Source organism: Medicago truncatula, chromosome 6 (genome assembly GCF_003473485.1).
Source record: "Medicago truncatula cultivar Jemalong A17 chromosome 6, MtrunA17r5.0-ANR, whole genome shotgun sequence".
Taxonomy (NCBI): domain Eukaryota; kingdom Viridiplantae; phylum Streptophyta; class Magnoliopsida; order Fabales; family Fabaceae; genus Medicago; species Medicago truncatula.
The window spans coordinates 36514553-36537511 of record NC_053047.1 but is presented as its reverse complement, the minus strand read 5'-3'; the positions used below and the strand labels follow the sequence as shown (position 1 = coordinate 36537511).

General features: G+C 31.7%; 1 protein-coding gene across 2 annotated transcripts; it reads right to left on the bottom strand.

Annotated features, from left to right (window-relative positions):
- Positions 1 to 14239: 14239 nt before the first annotated feature.
- On the bottom strand, positions 14240 to 22285 carry LOC11408990 (E3 ubiquitin-protein ligase RING1-like). 2 transcript variants are annotated; one of them, XR_003013205.2, is made up of 3 exons: positions 21086 to 22285; positions 15864 to 15925; positions 14240 to 14540 (listed from the first exon to the last, which is right to left on the bottom strand). XR_003013205.2 is itself a non-coding variant. In XM_024786077.2 (2 exons), exon 1 carries the CDS (start codon positions 22229 to 22231, stop codon positions 21107 to 21109), a length of 1125 nt encoding a protein of 374 aa, XP_024641845.1. In that variant the 5' UTR covers positions 22232 to 22285; the 3' UTR covers positions 15547 to 15925; positions 21086 to 21106. The 2 variants fall into 2 exon arrangements, 1 of the variants encoding a protein (XP_024641845.1); XM_024786077.2 differs by lacking the exon at positions 14240 to 14540 and having other exon boundaries at positions 15547 to 15925.
- Between the last annotated feature and the right edge of the window lie 674 nt (positions 22286 to 22959).

Below are 22959 nucleotides of genomic sequence, written 5' to 3'. Positions count from 1 at the left end.
TGGTTCAGGAAATATATAAAAAAAATAAAATGAATAAAGAAAAGTGATTTTTTTTTTCTTTAATTGATTTTTAAGGTTTAATGAAGATTTGACTTTTTTTTAAATATTTTTACATTTATCACTCTTCTTTGTGTGTGCAGTGCTGCCAACTGAGAAATTATTAATTTCTTTGCTGTTTGTTTGTTTCCACTCTTTAAAGTCCATGTGTACTCACCTAATTTATTCCAAAAAATAAAGTAGATAAAGATTTTTTCTTGACTGAAAATAAATAATATTTAAAAGTTATTTATATGGTGAATGGAATATTAATTAATTAAGAAAAGATGTATGGTAATTTCTTTTTTTTAGAAAAAGATATATGCTAATTGTTTTTTATGGGAAAAGATATTATAATTTGTCTTTTTTGTGTGCATGAGTCGATTTTATCTGGTTTACGAGATTTGTGTTCTGAATTCTGATCGGCCGATTACTTTGGCTTTGAGATGGTTTGATTTCGTTTTTATAACTTTTTAATGAAAGATGTATTAAGTTAAACTGATGAAGAAAATATTAGTTTTTTTTGTTGTTGTGTAAACCAGGTGTATTTCACGTGCAAGTGCGATGACTGATTATTCGAGGATTGTGAGACCTAAATGGACGATATATTCTCCCTAAGAGTTTTAACGTTGATGCATGTCTAATGCTGGATTCGAACCTAGAACCTTAGTTAAACTAGAAAAAAAAAATTGCATCATCTCATCTAAATGTTGTTGAGTACATATTAATTTGGTTTGGTTTGGTTCAATAAGGTTGATGCTTTTAAAGTCTAAGAAAAAGTAAGTTTTGTACAAACTTTCTTATACTATTAAAATGAGTACATAAAATACAATAAAAAATAATATATAATTATGAAAAGTTGCATTAATACAATTTTTTATGATAAAATTACTAATATATTTTGGAATAAATAAAATAATAAATATAATTGTTTGAATGAGATTTCGGGGGATCGGTTAAAGGATTTGAGTTCAATTCTATTTGAACCAATGTAGCGTTCATTATGTGTGTGTACTATGTTAAACGGAATGACAGAAGTCATTAAAAACTAATAGAAGTAGATGAACGGATTTCAAACCTTAGTCACAACATCCAAACCTTTACAAGTTGAACTAAAACTTGTAGACTTCTTATATATAATTCTTGTTATACATAATGTTATTGTAAAATATACTGTATAAAACTAATTGTGGTTGATACATATGGTTAAATCTTCCGTCACACCAACGTGATTTATATTTGAATTTAAGATTGTACAAATATAAAGTATATATAAATTTTATTGTAAATTCACAATGAAGTTCATGCTTCAAAAATTATATCATAAAAATACTTTACTACATACAATGCTAATGTGAGTTTTGGTTTATCCATTTTTTGTTTTGTTCACACATTACATAAGAAGCTATAAAAATGTTGTGAAAGACCAACCTCTTTCACTAGTCCATATTGTTTGATTTTTAGTCAGGTCTTTATGAACTGAATTTTGTCTTAAAACTGATTTCTTAATGAAAGTAAGAGGATGGTTACTTTTATAAACTTAGCTTATAAGATAAAATTCACAAACTTAAGTTTTCAAACTTCAATGTAAATATGTATGTCTTCTAAAAATATTGCAAGGCATGAAAGGTGCATATACTCTGATAAAAAAAAGTGTCCATAAAAATAAAATTTATACACTATCAATTATAATTTTTTCTTGCCCTTAAAAAGTTTTAAAAAAGAAGACAGAACAAGATGTGTGCAATTAATTAATCTTGTCAAAAAAGATGTGTGCAATCAGTTAAAAAAGTTGTGTGCAAATTAAATCTAAAATGGTCCAAAACTTCAATATAGAAAAAATCATTATAGAAAAATTTAAAGTGGATGTTTAAATTCATATTGAATTAGATAGAATCACGTTGAATCAATATAATTTTTCAAAAATTATGTTATAACTTTTGTAACATCAGGATGGTTCACCATAATTTTAACGAACACAATATAATGCCGAACATACGGTATAAAACTTATGTCATGTACTTCATATTGACCATTCCTAACAACAACAAAAACGACTTATCGACCAATTTTAAGACTAGGCGATCTTGAATTATCATTATAACCATCTTTGCTAATCTCTCAACTATATAGATATCTAATAAATAATCATTAAATTATATTCAATCTATATTGAGCAAGTACCTCTTTTTTTTTTTTGGGTAGATAGACGAAATGGCAAAACCATAATAAACTCACACACACAAGTGGAGATATCGGGGTTCGAACCCCGGTCATGGCATCCGGCCTAACAATGTCGGTATTTTACCAATTGAGCTAGGACTTCTGGATGAGCAAGTACCTCTTTGCTTTCAAATAAAGAAGAAGAAAAAATTGTATGACTATTTTTTTATTTCATTTCTACTGTCCAATCTAAATAGAAGAAATAGAGACCAAAATGAATTTTTCTCCAATTTTAATGCAGTTTTGGTGTTCTACATACATCTTATCTTAATTTTTATTTATTTAAATTCGATATCCAATCTATAAATCGATTAATTCGTAGAGATCAATTTTACCGTTCGCTTGAAAAATACCCCGTTTAAAACCAAAACACACTTCAAGATCACAATCCAACTAATATTTCAACCCTAAATAATTTACATTGAAATCTTAAGATTCGAACATGATAAATTATATGAGAGGAATAAACAAATAAAGTCAAAATGATTATGCAAACTCATTGGTGAGAGAAGGGATTCCTTGTACATGTTGGCAGCGTAGCTCTTCATCTTTGTCCATTACTTTTGGATATCACGTTGATGAGCTTAAGTCCTCTTTTTTTAATTTCTTAATTCATTTCATCAATAATTTATTCTGTTACTAATTTTCTATTTACAATTTATTGATTATATTCGAATTTTTCAAGTTGTAAAGTCCATAAAAGAGGCACGAGTTGTATTATACCCATTTATTTATTTATCTTGAAATTGTTTAACGCGGTGAGAGAAATGCACCGACACATAGTCATTCTAACATGGCCAAAATCAATCATCATCAAAATGTGGCCCCTCTCATGATTGTAACACTTTTTAACTTTGTCCTTCAAAAAAACATATACTCTGTCGTCCTTGAATAAGTGACATATTTGACCATTTCACACAGATTAAGAAAAATGTAAAGATGAAAGAAAGAGAGTGATATTTTTACTGAGTTGCCCTTGTCATTATTTTGAAACTTTTTCACTTTTAAGTAATGATTATTTTCTTTGTTCCACTACAAACTTTAACATAGGGACCACAAAATGTATTTATAAGAGGTAAATCTGTCAAATTTTGCCTAGAAATCTGAGAAGGTCAAGTATTGTAGGACAAATATTTTTTACAAATAGGTCACTTATTCAGGGACAGAGGGAGTAGTATTTAATTTATGGGAGTGCAGGCATGAAACTAACTTTTTTGAAAAAGTTAATTTTAGTCTTAATGATTGATTCATTTTTAAATTGTTGATTGTTGATTAATGATCAGTAATTCATCTAGTAATACTTGCAACATCTTAGACTTACAAGTACTATTTTATCGTTGGCATCTTTAACCTGCAAATAGAGTTGCTGATATCATGTGATAGTCTTAAGTGTTACACTTTATGGGGGTGTTACACTTAAAATATGGTAGGATAAAATTAGATTAAGTGTATTCTTATTAATCTGATGAATTGATGATAATATGGAGACTGAACTTTTGATGACACTGTATAAACAGTGGGGTGTTACTCACAACACTTTTGATGTTATAGTGTTAACTTCATCAATAAAATCATTCTCATGACTTCACCATAAAATTTTTCTTAATTTATTCCCCTTTGATGATTTTAAATTTATTAACTATTGGGTCATTACAGTAGTGGTAGTAGTAGTGCCTTTAATTCTAGTACCAAATTTTATCCATTTTTTTTAACTTACTTCTTCTTTGGTTTAATTTAAATTGCCTTTCACTTCCTTCTAGTACCATATGTTATGTTACTTTCTTTAATCTATGTGTCTATAGACTATAGCTACATGTTTGATTAAGTAAACATCAATTTAGCATACTCCACTTATAATGATCATTTGTATTAGGTTTATTAGTATAATACTATGATTAGCAATAGTCTTTAGTCTTGTGTAATGGTTCTCAAAATTGACAACGTAATAACTGGATAACTCCAATTTGATTATCAATTCAAAGATAAAATTGATAAATGAGAACACAATTATAGTTGGTGTTCTTAGTACATAAAAGAAGAGAAAAGGAAAGATACAAGAAAACTAAGTCCCAAGACTAAGTCATTACTCTACTAAAGAGTACTAAAGGGAGAGAGGAGAGACTCCAGCAATATTCTTCACCCCTATTATTGATCATTATTTTCCTATTTATGCATATCCCAAACTTCTTTGATTTTAGGATCACTAGCCACTTGTTCATTTGCCTCAACCAGTAATGACATGCCAAGTGTATTTCTTCATATGCTATTTTGAATGGTAACAACTTGGTAGATTACTTGTAATGCAAGTAAGCATAAAGAATTATCAGAAGGCTAACAAATGCATTGTAATTGGCTATATATATATGTATTCCTTGTATCAATCAGTAAGAGAATTAATCGCATTTAAGCCTAACAATTGGTATCAAATAGCCATTCTCTAATACTATCATAAAATACCATATTTCATCTTTGGCATTTGTGTTTAAACCTTCATATCCTCAAACTCTGCAAAATGTATAATGAAGGAAAAAGGTTAATCATGTCTACTCAAATGCCCTTTAATAGATTATATTGGCATATTTGTACTCGTTATAATATCATCATGCTTGAAGGTGATTGAGCAAGACAATGCTCATCTATGGCATTAAAGATTTGACACTTGAGCCAAAAATGATTGCACATCAAGCAAATAAGGTAATGGTCAAGGGGTTACCAGCTCTAAAGGAGCTAGAAAAAGCATGTTGATATGCATGATTGGCATGCAGCACAAAGATGTTGTTCCTAAGAAAACGCCTTATAAAGTTGCCATGAAAAATATGGACACGTCTCTAGCAAGAGAAATATAATGCATTTGTTACCTTGAAGAGGTTTAAGACACTACTTGAAAAGGAGTCAGGGTGTGAAATTAAGTGTCTTATTAGAATATATAGATAGAGATGGGGAATTCACTTATGATGCATTAGTTGAATTTTGCAGCACATACGGGATTAAAAGGCAATTGACAACAACTTATACTCCATAGTACAATGGAGTATTAGTAATGTAAAACATGACTAATGAATATTGTGAGAAGAGAAATGATATATGTACAATACTTTTATGATAACTTTTTCTCTCGTATTTATATTATGTTTTTACTTTATCTCTCTATTATTTTAGTTTTCATGTCAATACCTACAATTTCTTTGTAAATCTATGGTTGTCAAATAAATTGTCAACCAAATGGTTGTACTTGTTCAAATAACACATCTCTTGTGAGAAGTATGGTGTCACGCAAAAATGTGTCAAATAAGTTTTGGTCGGAAGCAATGAAATGGGCAACTTATGCCTTGAATATGAGTTATTCATTGTTAATTAAGGATATCATACCTGAAGAAGCATGGAGTGGTATAAAACCCTGTGTGCACTTGATAACTGGAAAAATGTCGGTTATTACCTTGCATTTATCTCCCATTATATGTGATCCTTGAGTGTATGCAAAACCTATTTAGCCTTTATTTAGATTAATTAGTCTTTTATTGTTCTGAGAACCTTTATTACAATTTTTTGTTTATTTGAATTTTTAGGAACCTTTTATGCTTTCTAGTGTTGGTTTAAATGACAGACCGTGTGAAGATGTTCAAAGATATAGTATCGAGAAGTAATTTATCGATGTAAGAAGATGTAGCGCTGAAAATGAGTATGGAGCTATATCGTTGAAGAACTCACAATACAGGTTGTACAAGCACACGACCTTTGGTCCCTTATTTGCATGTCTTGGGAACTAAGCTTACATGAGATGGATTCAATGATAGTACGAGGAAGAAGGAATATGTTGACTCCCAAGAGATAAAATTGACAGCTAATAGGTAGAAAGTAGCAAAGGACACAAAGCTACATGGTTGCGACGTATCAGACTTGGGGTATTAGTTATGCACTAAAGTGGTTAGATGCAACAACCTTCAATCAACTCTAGCCATCATCTTAGAGATTCAAATCACTTTTCTTCATCTCATTACCTTCATCAATTCCATCTTGAAAGCATAGTAGTTAGATCTTATAGAGTTTTATAGTCATTAGAGTAAATTGTTAAGTGAGTGGTTCAAACAACTCATTTTCATCCTCAAAGGATTGTAATTTCTTCTTTGTAAACTACGTTCTCTTTTAATGATTTATACAATTATATTTTTTTCCGTTATCTTCTCCATTTCTATTTTTGTGTTTAAGTCTATTATGAGCTAAACGACTTTTGTGGTTAAGAAATGATTAGGTAATAATTAACTTTGCAAGTACAGTTGGTTACAACCTTTAAAGCTTATTTTAAACAAACTATTTTAATGTTAATCTTTAAAGTAAAACTTAGTTACTTTTATCTTTATTGCGAAATTCTCTAAGACTGAAATGAGATGAGAATGAAACTGTTTGTTTAATATGAGTTACGTGCCTAAGTATCGAAAGGAGACGGAAACAAGAAAGACTGCTTGATCTTAAACAAAATCTTTGAAAAGCCTAAAGATGCGCAAAGATCTATATATGATTCTTGTCATAGGCCACGACCCAGTCTCTCCTTGAATTGAGATCTATTGATGGCTTGACTTAGTACTGTTGCTTGTTAAGTTTTGTGACTATACCTCAAACGATGTGTCTTCTCATGGTTAACATGATTGATGAGTTGAAAGACCCTTAAGGCCACTAGGTTGTCAGGAAGCTGTGCGAAGCTACAACTCTTTACAACATTCTAATGATGTATGAAGCTATAACTTCCATAACTTAGAGTTGTAACGTTCTAAATCTTACAAACCTCTATCTTTATCAAATTAATTTCTTAACCACATATTTTCACTTGAATCTCTAAATCCTTTTTACATGTTTTATTTAATTCTGCATTTTCCTTTAGTGTCTTAGAACCCAAAAATATTGTCTTTGTTGTTTATCATTTTGGACATTAACTACCTAAACTTAGTATTTGAAAATACTTAGAACTTATCCACTTCAATCCTCGTGGGATCGATATTCTACTTGCTCTTTATTACTTATTGCGACAGTGTATACCTGCACTCGGTATGCATTGAAAATAAACAACAATTTTCTAAGCATTGGAACTACTTTATAGTGTTTGGATGCTTGGAATATGTTCATGTGCCAGATATGCAAAGAAAAAATCTAGATGCAAAGAGCGTAAAATGTGTTTATCTTTGCATGAGTGAGGAATCGAAAGCATATAAGTTGTATTATCCTAAGGAAACAAAGACAGTGATAAATGGAGATTGCTATAATCATATTTTAACAAACTATAATTATATTTTTCAATGAGACTAATAATATAGCAAATATAATATAAATTCTTGTCTTTTTCGAATAACATGGACAATGTTGCATTCTTATAGACAAATTTATTTAAGGGTATATTGAAAAGTGAAAAAATTAGCCCAAAACTATGTACTTTCTTTATATATATAGTATAAACTTATTTAAGTATGTTGGCCTGAGAGGCCTAAACGATTTTTTTTTTATTGTATTTGGCCTGAATTTTTAACTAAATATGTACTGTTTAAGCAAGTCTTACACTTTGTATGGACTCGATCTAAGGTAGTCTAGGTTGTAGTTCGGCATGACCTATTGTGACCCTTATTTTTCACCAATGTATTTTGCAATAATAACACCCCATTGGATTATATTTTATTTAGCAATTAGTTATTCTAATTGTTAATCTTCAACCATTTTAAAAATATCTTAAAATTACCTAAAAATAATCTTAAAATAGAATGACTGCAAATTTATTCACGGTATCCTATTTAGTTTACACCCACACTTTTTATGGACATGCAAATTTACGCAAGTTTTCAAATTTTATCTAGATTTTGTAAAACCAAATGTTATTAGCAAAAAACAGAAAATTAAAAGGAATCATTTTACAAATATTTTATGCTTTATTTATACGTAAAAAAACCTACATCATAATGGAGACTTATTATGTGTATTCCAATTTTCTACTACATACCTTTCCAAGTGTACTATCCTCAATGGCTTGATAAAATATATCTTAGAAAGAAATAAAGATAGAAAGAAATATCAAATATGTTACTGTTGATAGTGATTACTGATCGAATAAAGTGGATTATTGTAAATTACACTTCAACTAATTGTATTGTTTGCAAACTTTCTTTCATTAGTTAAAGTAAACAGTTTTTAAGTTAATTGCTTAAAAGTAAAAAAGAGTTAATGCCACCTTAAACAATCCTTAATAAATAATCAAGTCAAATAGTACTGCCACAAAGCAAGTCAATTGATTCTTTCACGTTCCTAAGATTCATCATGGTTCTACGAATTATATATACAATCAAGATTGATAATTTATTGTAAACTATAGGCTTACATAAAACAGTCAACGCAATAAAATTAAACTATTTAGGGATTAACACATTTTTTGTTGAACCGATTGAGAGCTCTAAGACCATCCACAATAGTTGAGAAATCACGATTAATGAATCGTTGGTAATGGCTGAGAGGACATAAACAAAATTATAAACAGTGATTTGATATTTTAAGAGAAATTATAATGAAAAATCATAAATTAAAATTCTTGTTAAGGATTATGGTTCATAAATTGTAAGGGAAAAATCACTTTCTTAACACATATTGTAACAAGAAAAACATACACCACAAAAAAACACACACATACAAACACGATGAAAACGAGGATTGCCCAAGACAAACATCCAAAAAGACTAAAGCTACTTAATTGGAATCATTGAATGTGCGTGGAACGGCTCCCCCAATTTCATAGGACCATAATTTTATTTTATTTTTAGCAAAGGTAAAATTAAGCCATTTTATTCAATAATAAGGAGTACAAATAATATGGTACATCATTGATAATATGGGGGTTAGGGTAGAATAAGGCAGCACTAGTTATAGTATGAGTTACCTTATTAGCTTGCCTCTTGGCATGTCTCACAACATAATCATTGCGAGATGCCAATAGATCCTTACATCTATTAATAATGTCTCCAATTCATTATGTGGAATTAGTTCAGAATTAACAACATCTATAACAATTTTACTATCAGACTCGAAGATAACTGAATTCATGTCTCTTTTAATAGCAAATTTTACGGCCTCTAATAGTCCTAGAGCTTTAGCTTCAGCATGTTGCGAAGAAGCAAGTTTGAAATTCGACAAACCTGAAACAAGTTGTCCAGCGGAATCTCGAAAACATATGTCATAACCTGTAACGGAACTATTATTAAAGAGGGCACAATCATCATTGCACTTTAGAGTTGCAAATGAAGGCTTTGTCCATGAATATGCTATTTGCGGTGGTTGACCGAGTTTCCCAACTCTTTGCATAAAATGACATTCATTGAGTGAATCTAGTGCGTGTTTGACCATGAAAGGCGGTGGTTGATCGACATTCTCCCAAAGTTTGGAGTTACGATTCTTCCATAGAGTCCAAAGAATCATTGCCGCGAGTTGCTGTTGTTGTTGCGATAATCTGTTAAAAAAATAAAACAGAAAAATGAGAAAATCATTTGCATTGACCAGCATTTCATGAACCATGGTGCTTAGTTGCACCAAATCCCAATATGCTGAAGCTTTTATAGACACACAAAGAAAACATGCATATGCGTTTCCACCAAAACTTCGCAGCTTACACAAGACTCTTCACAATGGACACCCTCTTGATTCAACCGAGCTCGTGTAGGTAGGCAGCTATGGGCAACACGCCATAAAAATGACCGAACTTTGTGAGGGACATGTTGTTTCCATATCAGATTCCAACATTTTCTTTACACCTATAGTATTCAAATCTAAACTATCTAAAATAAAATTGCAAACCGACCAAAAAAACTGAAAAACGTAGAAAATCAAATATTCTTGAATGTATTTGAATGTTTTTTTTAGGGAGGATGTATTTGATTGTTGTTTTGTAAAAAACGGTTAGGATCAAATCCAATTTCCGATCACTTTTTCAAAACCGAACTAAACTGAACCGCACACATAAGTAAATTTTATTATTTTTTATATTCTTTTATTAGTATTATATATTGTATTAATGTATTGCTCGTTGGTTTTTAATTTTATATATTGCTTTGATTTAATCTATATTATTATGACTTCACATGTTTCGAATATAATTGATCATTTTCATTCTATAATGTTAATTTTTTAAAATATTTGTGTTATATTTTACATCAAACTTAGGCTTAAATGCTCTTTTGGTCCCTTAACTATTTAATTGGTATCTCTTTGGTCCCTTAACTAAAAAAAAGATTGTTTGAGGATTTTAAGTTTTTTTTAGTCTCGTTTTGGTCCCTTCTGTTAGATTTCCGTTAATTTTAACAAAAAACGTTAAGTGTGGACACGTGTCACCTTGTCATTGGCTCTGAGATTTTTTTTATAAAAAAAAAATTTAATTTTTTTTAATATATATATTTTAAATTCTCAGAACCAATGACAAGGTGACACATGTCACTTTGTCATTGGCTTTGGGATTTTTTTTTTTTTAAAAAAATTGTAAAAAAAAAAAACTCAAAGCCAATGACAAGGTGACACGTGTCCAGGAGTTAATTTTTTTTTTTAAAACCCTAATGGAAACCTAACAGAAGGGACCAAAACGAGACTAAAAAAAAACTTAAAATCCTCAAACAATCTTTTTTTTAGTTAAGGAATCAAAGCGATACCAATTAAATAGTTAAGGGACCAAAAGAGCATTTAAGCCTCAAACTTATTATTTTACCGTGTATGAAAATACTAATATTAATAAAAATAACATGTTGCATTTTGGATATACAAAAACCGATCCAAATTAAACCGCATATATTTGAATCGAATTGAATCGGTTTTTTTAATAGTCATCCAAATCAAACCAAATCTAAACCATTTCAATTCAAATAGATATATGATTTCAAAAATTGAAAAAATATAAATTAAAGGATTAAAAGAAAAAAGAATAATATATAATTAAGGGAATAATACGAAAAAATAACATTAATATTTATGAGTCATAATTTGGGACGGAGGGTACCTTCCTCGAAAAAGATATTTAATATATTAGTTTTTTTTTTTTTTAGAAAAATAAATAAATTTACACACTCCCTTCACTAAAATCTATCTTCTCCCCTCATCAAAGTCAACTACGTAATTACACAGGCAAAATCTCTCATCCCTCCTTTCCTTCAATCCCCTTCATCAGTTGAACCTAACTACATTAACTAAATAAACTTTAAAAAGGATTAAACACTTAAACCTAACTTAACTAACAAATATATAAGTCAACAAAACGTAATGTAAGTTTAATCATATACCCTTTTTTTGGTCAATAATAACCATATATCTTCATCTGCCTAACATATTAGTGTGGCTACTAAATTGTTATGAGCCAAATTAACTAACAATTCCATAGTCCCCACATAACAAGATTCTTCAAACTTATCACATAAAGTCATAGCCTTAGCTCCACTGATACTAAGAAAATTATTCGTCTCACTTTTGAAATTGTTCAAAAACTACCCCAATTTAACTTTTTTGACGACGATTAACTGTTTTTGGATACTTTTAAGATCAATTCAATCAATTTTAAGTCGGTTCGATCTTTAAAATGCCTAACTAGTAGCCATGACCGATCTTGGACACTTTTAATAATAGTGTGATAGCAAAGTTAGTGCCATGACTTTTTTTTTTTACGCAAATTAGTGCCATGACTTTAGGAAACAAGAAGTTGATACTTCTTACTAGTCGCCACTCACTCATGCCGTACTACACCTGATTAATCTTGACTTAATTATCTGTTAGATTAAGATTACTATTCAAATTTCAACTGCGAAACAAAAAATTGAATTTTGGGTGATAAAAATGCATACCATTTATTAGATTAAGATTACTATTCAAATTTCTATTAATTAACTTAATCAAATATTTATTCAGTTGAGTGTTTATTCACACAAAGCTTACACGTGAGTGTATATTTGTTTTTTTTGGGTTACAACTGTATATTTGTTTGGTGTCGTAAACCTTTTATACTTGGATGTAGATGTTTTACACATTATTTTTTTTAAGGAATGTTTTAGACATTTAAATTCTCAATATTCTTCACTGTAAACTTTTATTTTTATGAATAGAAATGAAGAGGGCAATCTGTAAAGCTAACACAACCGATAATACTGGTATTGATTGTTAGGTTTAAAATCTTTTGTGTTATCTTAGGTTAAACTTCGATCTTTCATTATTTGTGAACGATTTTAATGTAGTGTTTGCCATTTCCTCTAGAGATCCAAAAAAACAAAGTTGAAGAGGGGAGGCACATGATTGTAATAAAATCATATCTTGAAGGAGGAGTTCATTAATTGTAGAGTTAAAACATAGTACTAAAAAAAGTTAAAAAAACACTATAAATATCATCAAAAGTTTTTTTTTAGGTTATTCAAACATTTATAACAAATTTTCGTTGTGCAAACTCTTCAAATGTATACACAAATATTTATATCATGAAAACTTACAAAAATTTATAGCAAATTTGTATTGTGCTTGGCATATAAATAGAAATTGTTTTGTAGCTACATCTCAAAAACACTTGGGACAACTCTTGCATTTGCGGCCAATGGTTTCCTTTTGAATAGTGATATTTGAACAACCTTTTATGACAATTATCATGACAACTTCTTTTTTCTCTCTTTCTATTAGTCAAAAACAATGGAGAGAGAAAAAGGAAGAGAGAGAATAAAAAATAATGTGAGTATGAAAAAGAAAGTTATTAAAAAGTTATCATAAAATGGTTGTACAAATATCATTTATCTTTCTTTTTTACACATTTTTCGTGAATATATATAGTGCTAGATAACTTTTTTATATAGTAATAGGATTAGATTTTGTGAAATCTCTTAATTTCATTGGTGCCTTAATTTCTAATTACGTGAGGTTCTTATCCAGAATTACAAATTCTTTTAAACTTGAATTCGATAAGAACAAGCATGGAGCCTTTTAGCAAGAAATACTTCGACACGAGTAGAAATTTCGTTTAGTAGAAGCATGTGTTTTGGATGAGTTGAATTTGAACTTAACACACCAAGATTACTAAAATCATTATCACCTAATAAAGATTAATGGATAGAGCATGAGCCAAAGCTATAAAATTTCAAATTAAAAAGTGTACTCTCATTTTATTAACGTATCAAAAAGGACAAACTATGAGTTGAATTTGAACTTCATACTTGAATGAATGAAACATTGTGCACCATGATGCACGCAAATAGATAAGATACAAAGTAATTTTTCTTTTAATGGAAACCAAGCAGATAAAACTAAATTCATCACTGTACAAAAGAAGAAACCAAATTCGTCAAACACTTCATTTAATTTTCATTCAAAGCTAATGTGTTACCAGCAAAATGACATATATGACATGCAATAAAACAAGCCATTTCTGGAAAACGTTTCACAAAATTCAAAAACTAAAACCTGTTGATATATATATATATATATATATATATATATGCATTTTATTAAACAATTATTTTCCATTAAAATAACTATCAATCTACAATATCTACTCAAGTATAGTAAATAGTAAGAATGTAAAAAATATGGCATTGATTGGTTAGGTTGTTTACAATGTTCCTAGTATTTCAAGTCAATGACAGTTCACGTTTATACCTTTTTTATATAAATAAATATCATATAGACCGTTCGTTAATTAAACCCAAAACTGCAGGTGACTACTGGCAAATAAAACCTATTGGAATTTTACAGATTTGGGTGACAAGAAATGCAGCAAAACAATTTATTGGCCAGGCACAACGATAGGTATTTGACCAGATTCATTAAGAAGACCTGAAAAACAACCATCGGGAGACAACCCGAAGCCTTTAAAAACACAAAATCTTCAGGAGATGTTTGCTCATTTGTGTGGAGCCAAAAGAGCAACCATTAGCTCTTTTGGCAAGTTATATACCAAAGACAAAAATTATACGTCCACGTGAAGAAATTTAGAAACTGACTTAAATGATGTTATAATAATTCATTATACATGTGAATACATTTTATCACAATTTTATAACCTTTAGCTTTCTTTTGAAACCTCGCTTTTGAAACTGTCACATACATAGTTCAGAAAACATAGAACAAATAATGCACATAGGATCATGAATCTACAAAGGACTCTAAGCGTCAAATGTTTATGGACAGTTGCAAAAGCTCACTATCATGAAATATAAATTTTGCAAATGTCGTAAAACCACTACTTCGAATTTGACATCATTCTACACAACAATATGCTGCATGCAGATTTGAAACACGCTTCATACCTGCCAAAAGAAACAAGATTTCTGAAAAGACCTGATTGGACTAAGATTTCAAAAACATTTTTTCAAAATATATTGCCTCATGCATGGGTCAAGATTTAAAAATTAAACTCAACCCAAAACAGACTATTAAGAGCAAATAACATTGTAACTCAATTTAGCAGATTCGTTTCACAGGCAAGTTCCTCTTTGAAACTCGCAGCCAGAACATCTAATGAAATCGTAATACAATTGATTGTGCACCACCCATTATGCATGGATTAAGTTCTTAGGAGGTGGATGTTGCAGTATAGACACAGCTTAGAAAAACAGAATGTGACATGTACTACTGTAATTTCCTCAAAACTTCGCCTCTATGATTCAAAGAACTCCTTTTCCTAAGTAATAGAGTTCTATCATTCCCCTTTACCAAAGGTCAAAACCAAGAAAAACACTGGCAAGGACCATTTCAGTATGCAATTGTTCAAACTTTCTATTGTTAAGCTAGTGTCATGAATCAACTTATCAACAATCTCATAATCCTAAGCTATTAAGTGAGGATACCTAAATGAAATTATATGGATATCTCTGACACTCCCTCTCACACGAGTTATTTGGGGTTGAAATGTTGCTAATGTACAACTCTCCCTATCTAGTGCTGAAAATCAATTTCTCATAATATGGAGGATTAAAATCAAACTAGATTTCTGGTACCATGTCATGAACTAACTATCCTAAAAGAACTAATGATATTTTTGACATCTCCAACAGCCAATACCAAGTAGCACCTATGTCTATAGGCTTCTCTCATTATCTGAGAAGTTATGCTAACTACTGTTTTTACTAGTCAAAAATACCTTCATTCAATTCAAATAATAACGACAATTAAAGGGCCTATTTTATTGAGAGCAGATTCTTCATGAATAGGATATAAAATTAAAAGAAACATAATGAAAACATTATGTAAGATATGCATCATTATTTGAGAAGTGCTATATCTTCAAATAACTTATGTTAGCGCAATGTGAACTTCAATTCACAAACAAATGATTTTTAAAGTAAATATGTATTTAAGAGTACTGATCAGGGACATGATAAAATAAACAAATGCTCTCTTAGACCTCAAATAACATTTGAATTTAAGGAAAGCCCTAATTATAAAATGTGTATTATTGCACTTACTATATTTGTCTCAATCAAAATTATACTATACAATGAAATCATACAAAATAAAATGCAAAATCTAGTGAATTGTTGCACTATGCTTGTCCCAACCAAAACCATTCAATACAACAAGATCATACATGATAGAAAGCAATCGGGTACACGGTCAACTAATGGGATTACCTCTTCTACTTACATAGACCAAGCTGTTACAAGATGGATTGAAACCACTCACTGCATTCCTCCTACAAAATTTAACAAACAAGTCATTGAGCGGATTTTAATATTTCACTTGGAAAAACACACAAAAACAGAGAAAAATAACTAGAGTGCTCTGGCCAAAAATATAAGTTCACTTCTAATTATCAGATACAAATTACAATCCCATATCACTTATGAAGTTATGATTATCTTAAGTTCATCACTTGCTTTAATCATTAACATTCATTTTACATCATAGAGCTCACAATACCCTTCTGCTTCCTTCGTTCACAAAATATTATCAAGGGTGCCCCCAGGAAACAAACAATAAGGGACCATGTATTGTTTAGAGTAAAAGTTTGTTTTTTTTTTTGAATGGCAAATGTTATTTTTTTTTTCCACCCCTTAAGGTGAATAAGTGGGGAATCCGGGGTTCGAACCCCAGTCCCTGCATATAATGCAATGTCCCTGCCAACTGAGCTATGCCCACGGGGACAATGGCAAATGTTAGTAATTAGTTGCTAGATAAGTTTTTTTCCTCCTTTGTCCATGTTTGAATTCAAGACCTCCAACTCCTTATCCCTTGGCTCAAACAGGTTGAGCTACCCAGCCTCCCTCAGTGGAAGTGTTTTTAATTAAAATATATAAACTACAAAAAATCTACTGTTATCTTTGGATGGAGGGGAAAGAGAGGATAGTCCCCAACTTGAATTTTTTGTTCATAAAAAATCCCCCCAAAATGGAGAACTAAAAAATAGCACTGGAGGAAGATTTTGGAGGACTTAAATGGAACTCTTCAAAATCAATCTATGTTTTTATAAAACTATCAAAATTAAAAAATTATTAATCATAAACATTCAACAAAAGCATACTCTCAAATTAGGTGTAAAATTTCTCTATATTTTCCTAAAAAGCTAAATCATATCATATGCATAGAATCACTTTATTTGAAGATGAAACAGATCATTTAAAAAGCTTCTATGTTGGTCCTCTATGCTTATTCAAATAAATTGTTTTCTACCCCATTTGATCCATGAGCTGGATACTTTAACAATAAACAATCCAAAGAACATGGAAGACCTGTATATGCTTATAAGTTCAATTATTGCTTGTTCCGAAAGCAAACATAACTTTTCTGCATCATACTATCAATTTTATTCTAAGACCTAATATATTTTCGTGAATTAAATCTTATTCCTTTCAAATGGAGAGAACTTAGTTGATTTGAGTTTCCCCCTATGTGAAAAATCTTGATAACCCAACTATTCAACTATATAAACTTCCTGAAATTTACACCATACATTCTCCCAGTTTCTTTTCCATTTGAACATCATGTGAGAAGGAAGTAATTAAATTAACAATACAAAGGGTTTTTGTTGGCATAAGGAAATTATTTATGCATTCTATTTCCACTAACAATTACAAAAATACCATATTGGTTTTACTTAAATTCCTGTTTCTAAATATGTGTACGTGAATGGTGAAATCAAACAGATAAGAAAGTGAATATACTCTCTCCGGTCTCATTTATATAAGCAAATTTTCACCTTTTAGATTCATTGAATAAATTATGTATGTGGTATATAATATAGACCACATACATCATTTATTCATCGAATGAATCTAAAAAGTCAAAATTTGCTTATAAATGAGACCGGAGGGAGTATTGTGGCATTTTGTAACAAGCTAAAACAGGCAGAGAACATTTCCTCAAATCAAACAGCCCCTTAGATTTATTAGTATTGGACCTATAATCTCTTATACTAGCTTTAAAAATAAACCTCCAATGGACCACTCAGTTGAAAACATAATCTAATACTCTTAATTTACAACAATGCAGTACCACCAAGAAAGTAAATAATATTATAAAGTAATAATAAATCCACCTCATGGTATTTAATTTATTTCACATTAGAATATTGGCAGACCTTCCAAGAAATAAATGGTTCAAAGTGAATCAAAAAAATGTATATTCCACTACCACATAATATAAATGTGAGTTTCTAAACTATGCAATTCAAGCTCGCTGTAATAGCAACCGACTCCTCAAATTTAAACATCTCATCATATATAGAAACTTCAGTTGTAACAATGCGTTTTTACAACTATCATCAGACAAAAAGGTGTTAGGCACAAATCATATTATATTTAACTCATGTTTTTTTTTTCTAAGTAAAAAATATAAGAGAACCCAAATCCAAATTCACATCCTTTGTATGCGCATACTAAATGTTTGTTTAAATAGGCGATGACAAAGATCAATAAGGTGATTGCATCCACAAAAACAGAACAAACATCATCAAACCCTGTCTATACCCCATGTTCCAATTTATGCACCAATCAAGCATCACAAAAAACAAATAAGGAGCAACTTCATAATCTGTACTATTTAACTGTAATTGCAAGTATACAAACCTCACTCTTTCATTGATCAGCATTGATCAGTGGTGGACCTTCTCTAGGGCAGAGATGTGCCATGACACTCCTCAAATTATTCTTTTTAGTAGATATATGTTGTATCTAATGGCTTAGTTGCCCTTTTTTGTTTCAAGTTAGTGTATTGTAAAAGGTAGCAATTTAGTCACTACTACGAAATGCGAATTTGTTCTTTACGATAATTTTTTTTAACAAGATCTTCACATTAAACGTTAATACTTATTATAAATATGACACCCTCGAAAATTTAAATCAAGATCCGCTACTGATTAAAGCATCTCCAATCAAAGACATAATTTGTTCCCACTGACGAGTTAATTCCCAAATATTCTTAAGCTGCAAACTCAGAAAATGCCATGTATATTTAACCCGCCACAGCCATCTAACACTAACATACAACAGATTTCAAATCATATCATAAACAATACATAAGGCAATTACATTCACTCCAGATAATCAAACATAGATCAACCACCAAAAAAGGTAGCAATTTTTTGTTGCCACTTTTTGTTTCAAGTTAGTGTATTATTAATTTATTATTGAAAAAAAGCAATGAGAAGGATCAAACCCGCACACCTGACCTAAAAGGTAGCAATTTTACCGCTATGCAAAGATGTGAATTTGTTCTTTACATTAAATGTTAATACTTATTATAAATATGTCACCCTCGAGAATTTAAATCAAAATCCACCACTGATTAAGGCATCTCCAAACAAAGTCATAATTTGTTCACCCTTTACAGTTAGTTCCCAAGTATCTTTTAGCTGCAAACGCAGAGGAAATGCCACATACATTAAACCTACCAGAGTAATCTAACATTGAGTGTTATAAGTTGCAGAGCATGGAAAATAGCAGTTTGTTCAAATTCCACTATGCAACAGTGTTATAGCGCTGGCATAGCTTTTATTTCGTAATAATATTGTGTTAGATAGCGTATCTAGAAACAATAATGATTTGTTCCAATTCCGCTAGGCAATAGCACTATTGTGCCGCTATAACTGCTATTTAACAACCCGGGCTAACATACACAAATTTGAAAGATCAAATCAAAAAAAGTATATAAGGCAAACATACACGAATTTCAAAGATCAAATTATGCTATGCCATAGTGCTATTGCACCGCTATAACCGCTATTTAACAAGACAGGCTAGCATACAACAAATTTCAAAGATCAAATCATAAAAAGTACCAAAGGCACATACATTCAACCAGATAATCAAACCTAGACCACCAAAATTGGTACATCACAACATTAATCCAGAGCTAAACTCAGCATGAATAAACACTTCAAGTTCAACACTACTTCACCATTCTACTCAAGGCATTTGAAAATAAGTCAAAACATATGAAAAGCGTAAACTACACCATAACATACAACAGCCATCTAACGCTAGTTCTCAAACTCAAAGAAAATACGACGTATATTTAACCTGCCACAGCCATCTAACGCTAACATACAACAGATTTCAAAGTTCATATCATAAACAATACATAAGGCAATTACATTCAACCAGATAATCAAACATAGACCACCCAAACTGGTGCATCACAACATTAATCCAGAGCTAAACTCAGCATGAATAAACACTTCAAGTTCAATACTACTTCACCATTCTACTCAAGGCATTTGAAAATAAGTCAAAACATATGAAAAGCGTAAACTACACCATAACATACAACAACTATCTAACGCTAGTTCCCAATCTCAGAAAATACCACGTATATTTAATCTGCCACCGCCATCTAACGCTAACATACAACAGATTTCAAAGTTCATATCATAAACAATACACAAGGCAATTACATTCAACCCGGATAATCAAACATAGATCACCCACCAAAAAATGTAGCAATTTTAGTTGTCATTTTTTATTTCAAGTGTATTTTTAATTTATTATTGAAAAAATGTGATGAGAAGGATCAAACCCGCGCACATGAGGTAAAAAGTAGTGACTTTACCGCTACGCAAATATTCTTTAGCTGCAAACTAGAAGGAAATGCCAAGTACATTTAATCTACCAGAGCAATCTAATACTCAGTGTTATCAATTGCAGATCACGGAAAACAGCGGTTTGTTCAAATTCTGCTATGCAATAGCACCATTGCGCTGCTATATTTTGTATTAAATAGAGTATCTAGGAACAATAACAATTTGTTCAAATTCCACTATGCAATAGTGCCGCTATAACTGCTATTTAACAAGACGGGCAAACGTACAACAAATTTCAAAGATCAAATCATAAAAAATACGTAAGTGATACACACACGAATTTCAAAGATCAAATTCCGCTATGCAGTAGTGCTATTGTGCCGCTATAACTGCTACGTAACAAGACGGGCTAACATACACAAATTTTAAAGATCAAATCATAAGAAATACATGAGACAAACATACACAAATTTCAAAGATCAAATTCTGCTATGCGATAGTGCTATTGCGCCGCTATAAACGCTACTTAACAAGACGATCTAACATACAAAAATTCCAAAGATCAAATCATAAAGAGTACATAAGGCAAATACTTTCAACCACAGATAATCAAACATAGAGCACCAAAAAATGGTTCATCAAAACATTATTCCAGAACTAAACTCAGCATGAATAAGCACTTCAAGTTCAACATTGTTCACCATTCTACTCAAGGCATTTGCAAAAATGTCAAAACATATGAAAAGCATAAACTACACCATAACAAGTCTAAACCAAACCAGGAAAATAGAACCATAAATCCAGCACTCAAAAGAATGCACAAGTCTCCAAACTTACATATGAAACATGATTTGATTCTCAATCAAGATCTTCTTGTCTAGTCTCTGACTCAAAATTCTGATTCCCCCTATTCTCAGCATTGGGTTGTCCACTACTGCTATCATTGTTATTCACACCCTCAACATTACTTGTCCCTGCAGCAGCACCAGAAGACGAAGGTACATGCCGGAACAACGGCAAAGAAACCCTAAACCTTGTCCTCACTGAATCATCTCCACCACCACCAGAACCACCACCATTACCAGCTCCTCCTCCACCGCCACCACCGCCACGAGCCCGCTGCTCATAATCAGGATCATCTGTAGGCAACTCAAAACGACAAACAGGACAAGAATTATGCAATTCCAACCACGGCAAGATACAATCATCATGATATATGTGCTTACACGGCATCTGCTTCGCCTTTTCACCAAGGGCAAATGTGTCTTTACACACAGCACACTGCGACGAATCCGATTCCAGCAACTCCCCCGTCACCTCAATCACCGGCAGCTTCTCAACAGCAGACTTTGACGCAGGCGGCGTCCCCCTCCGATTCGGATCATTCTCCGCCAATTGCTGAATCAGATCCTCAAGCCCTGGACCAAAGAAGTAATCACCTAGATTCGCGTTACCGGGAAACCCAGGAAACCGAAACCGACCTGGCTCATCGCCGTCGTTGATCACGAACTGAATTCCTCCTCCTCCTCCTCCACCAGCATTCATGTTACGGAGATAATTTTGAATAAACGCCATCGGGTTAAAAGCTTCTCCGAAAGGCGAAGGCGATGGCGGTGACATCGACGGCGATGTTTGAAAAAAAGCAGGGAGATCATTGAACGGTGGTAGAGAACCAGCACCAGCACCAGCGCCGGTAGCTGTGGCGGTGGGAGCACCGTTACCGGAGAAAAGCATTGGAAAGGAGAAACCTCCGGCAGGGAATTCGGTGGTGTGGGAGAAGAACGGAGGGAGAGGATTAGGGTTAGGGTTAGGAATTGGGGATTCAAGTTCTTCGATGAAAGAGGAGTTGCAATTGGGGCAGATGAGATCGGTGGAGGTGGTGGAGATGAGGGAGGTGCGTTCGCACTGGTGGCAGAAGTAACGACGGAGGTCGTCGGAGTTGGTGGCGGTGGGGACGGTGGGGTTGTCGCCGGTGGAAGACATGATGAAGAGAAAGAAAGAAGAGAGAGAAAGGTTAACTGAATGAAAGAATGAAAGAAGAAAAAGACTATAACGTGAAATTAAGAGAGAGGATAAATTTGTAAATTACTACACTAGATAATTAGTTTTTCTTTGGTCAAGAATAATTAGTTTTTTTTACTGCAGTAATTAATATATTTTATTATTTATAGTAATTATTTATAACAAAATGCAAAAATAGATTGACCAAAAAGATACTAGACTTTAATCAATGTGAAAAAACATTAGTTATGACCAAATTTATGATGAATGTTAAAATAGATGACCAAAAAGTTTATGACCAAAGATACGGGTGCGGTTATCATGCATAAGGAAATTCTTATGCACCGTGCATAAATTTCAGCCCATTAACCGGTAGCCAACATAATTGCTTCCTATACCCCCAAAGGAAACCAAACAAAACAAAACAAAACGAACCAAATGCGGAAACAAACTGAATCATCACTGTCGTTCATCATCATCACCATTGGAATCTTCAATCTCATCAACAACACCGTCGTTCATCATCATCATCACCGTTATTCACCATCATCATCACCGTACCGAAATCATCATCATCATCACCACCGTCATTCATCATCATCACCGTCAATCAAAATTGTATATGTTAGCTGGAAATTGTTTCACAGTGTTGATTTGGTTCAATGAAAGTCACAAATGTCCTTATTATAGTATGTTTTGTATAAAATTAT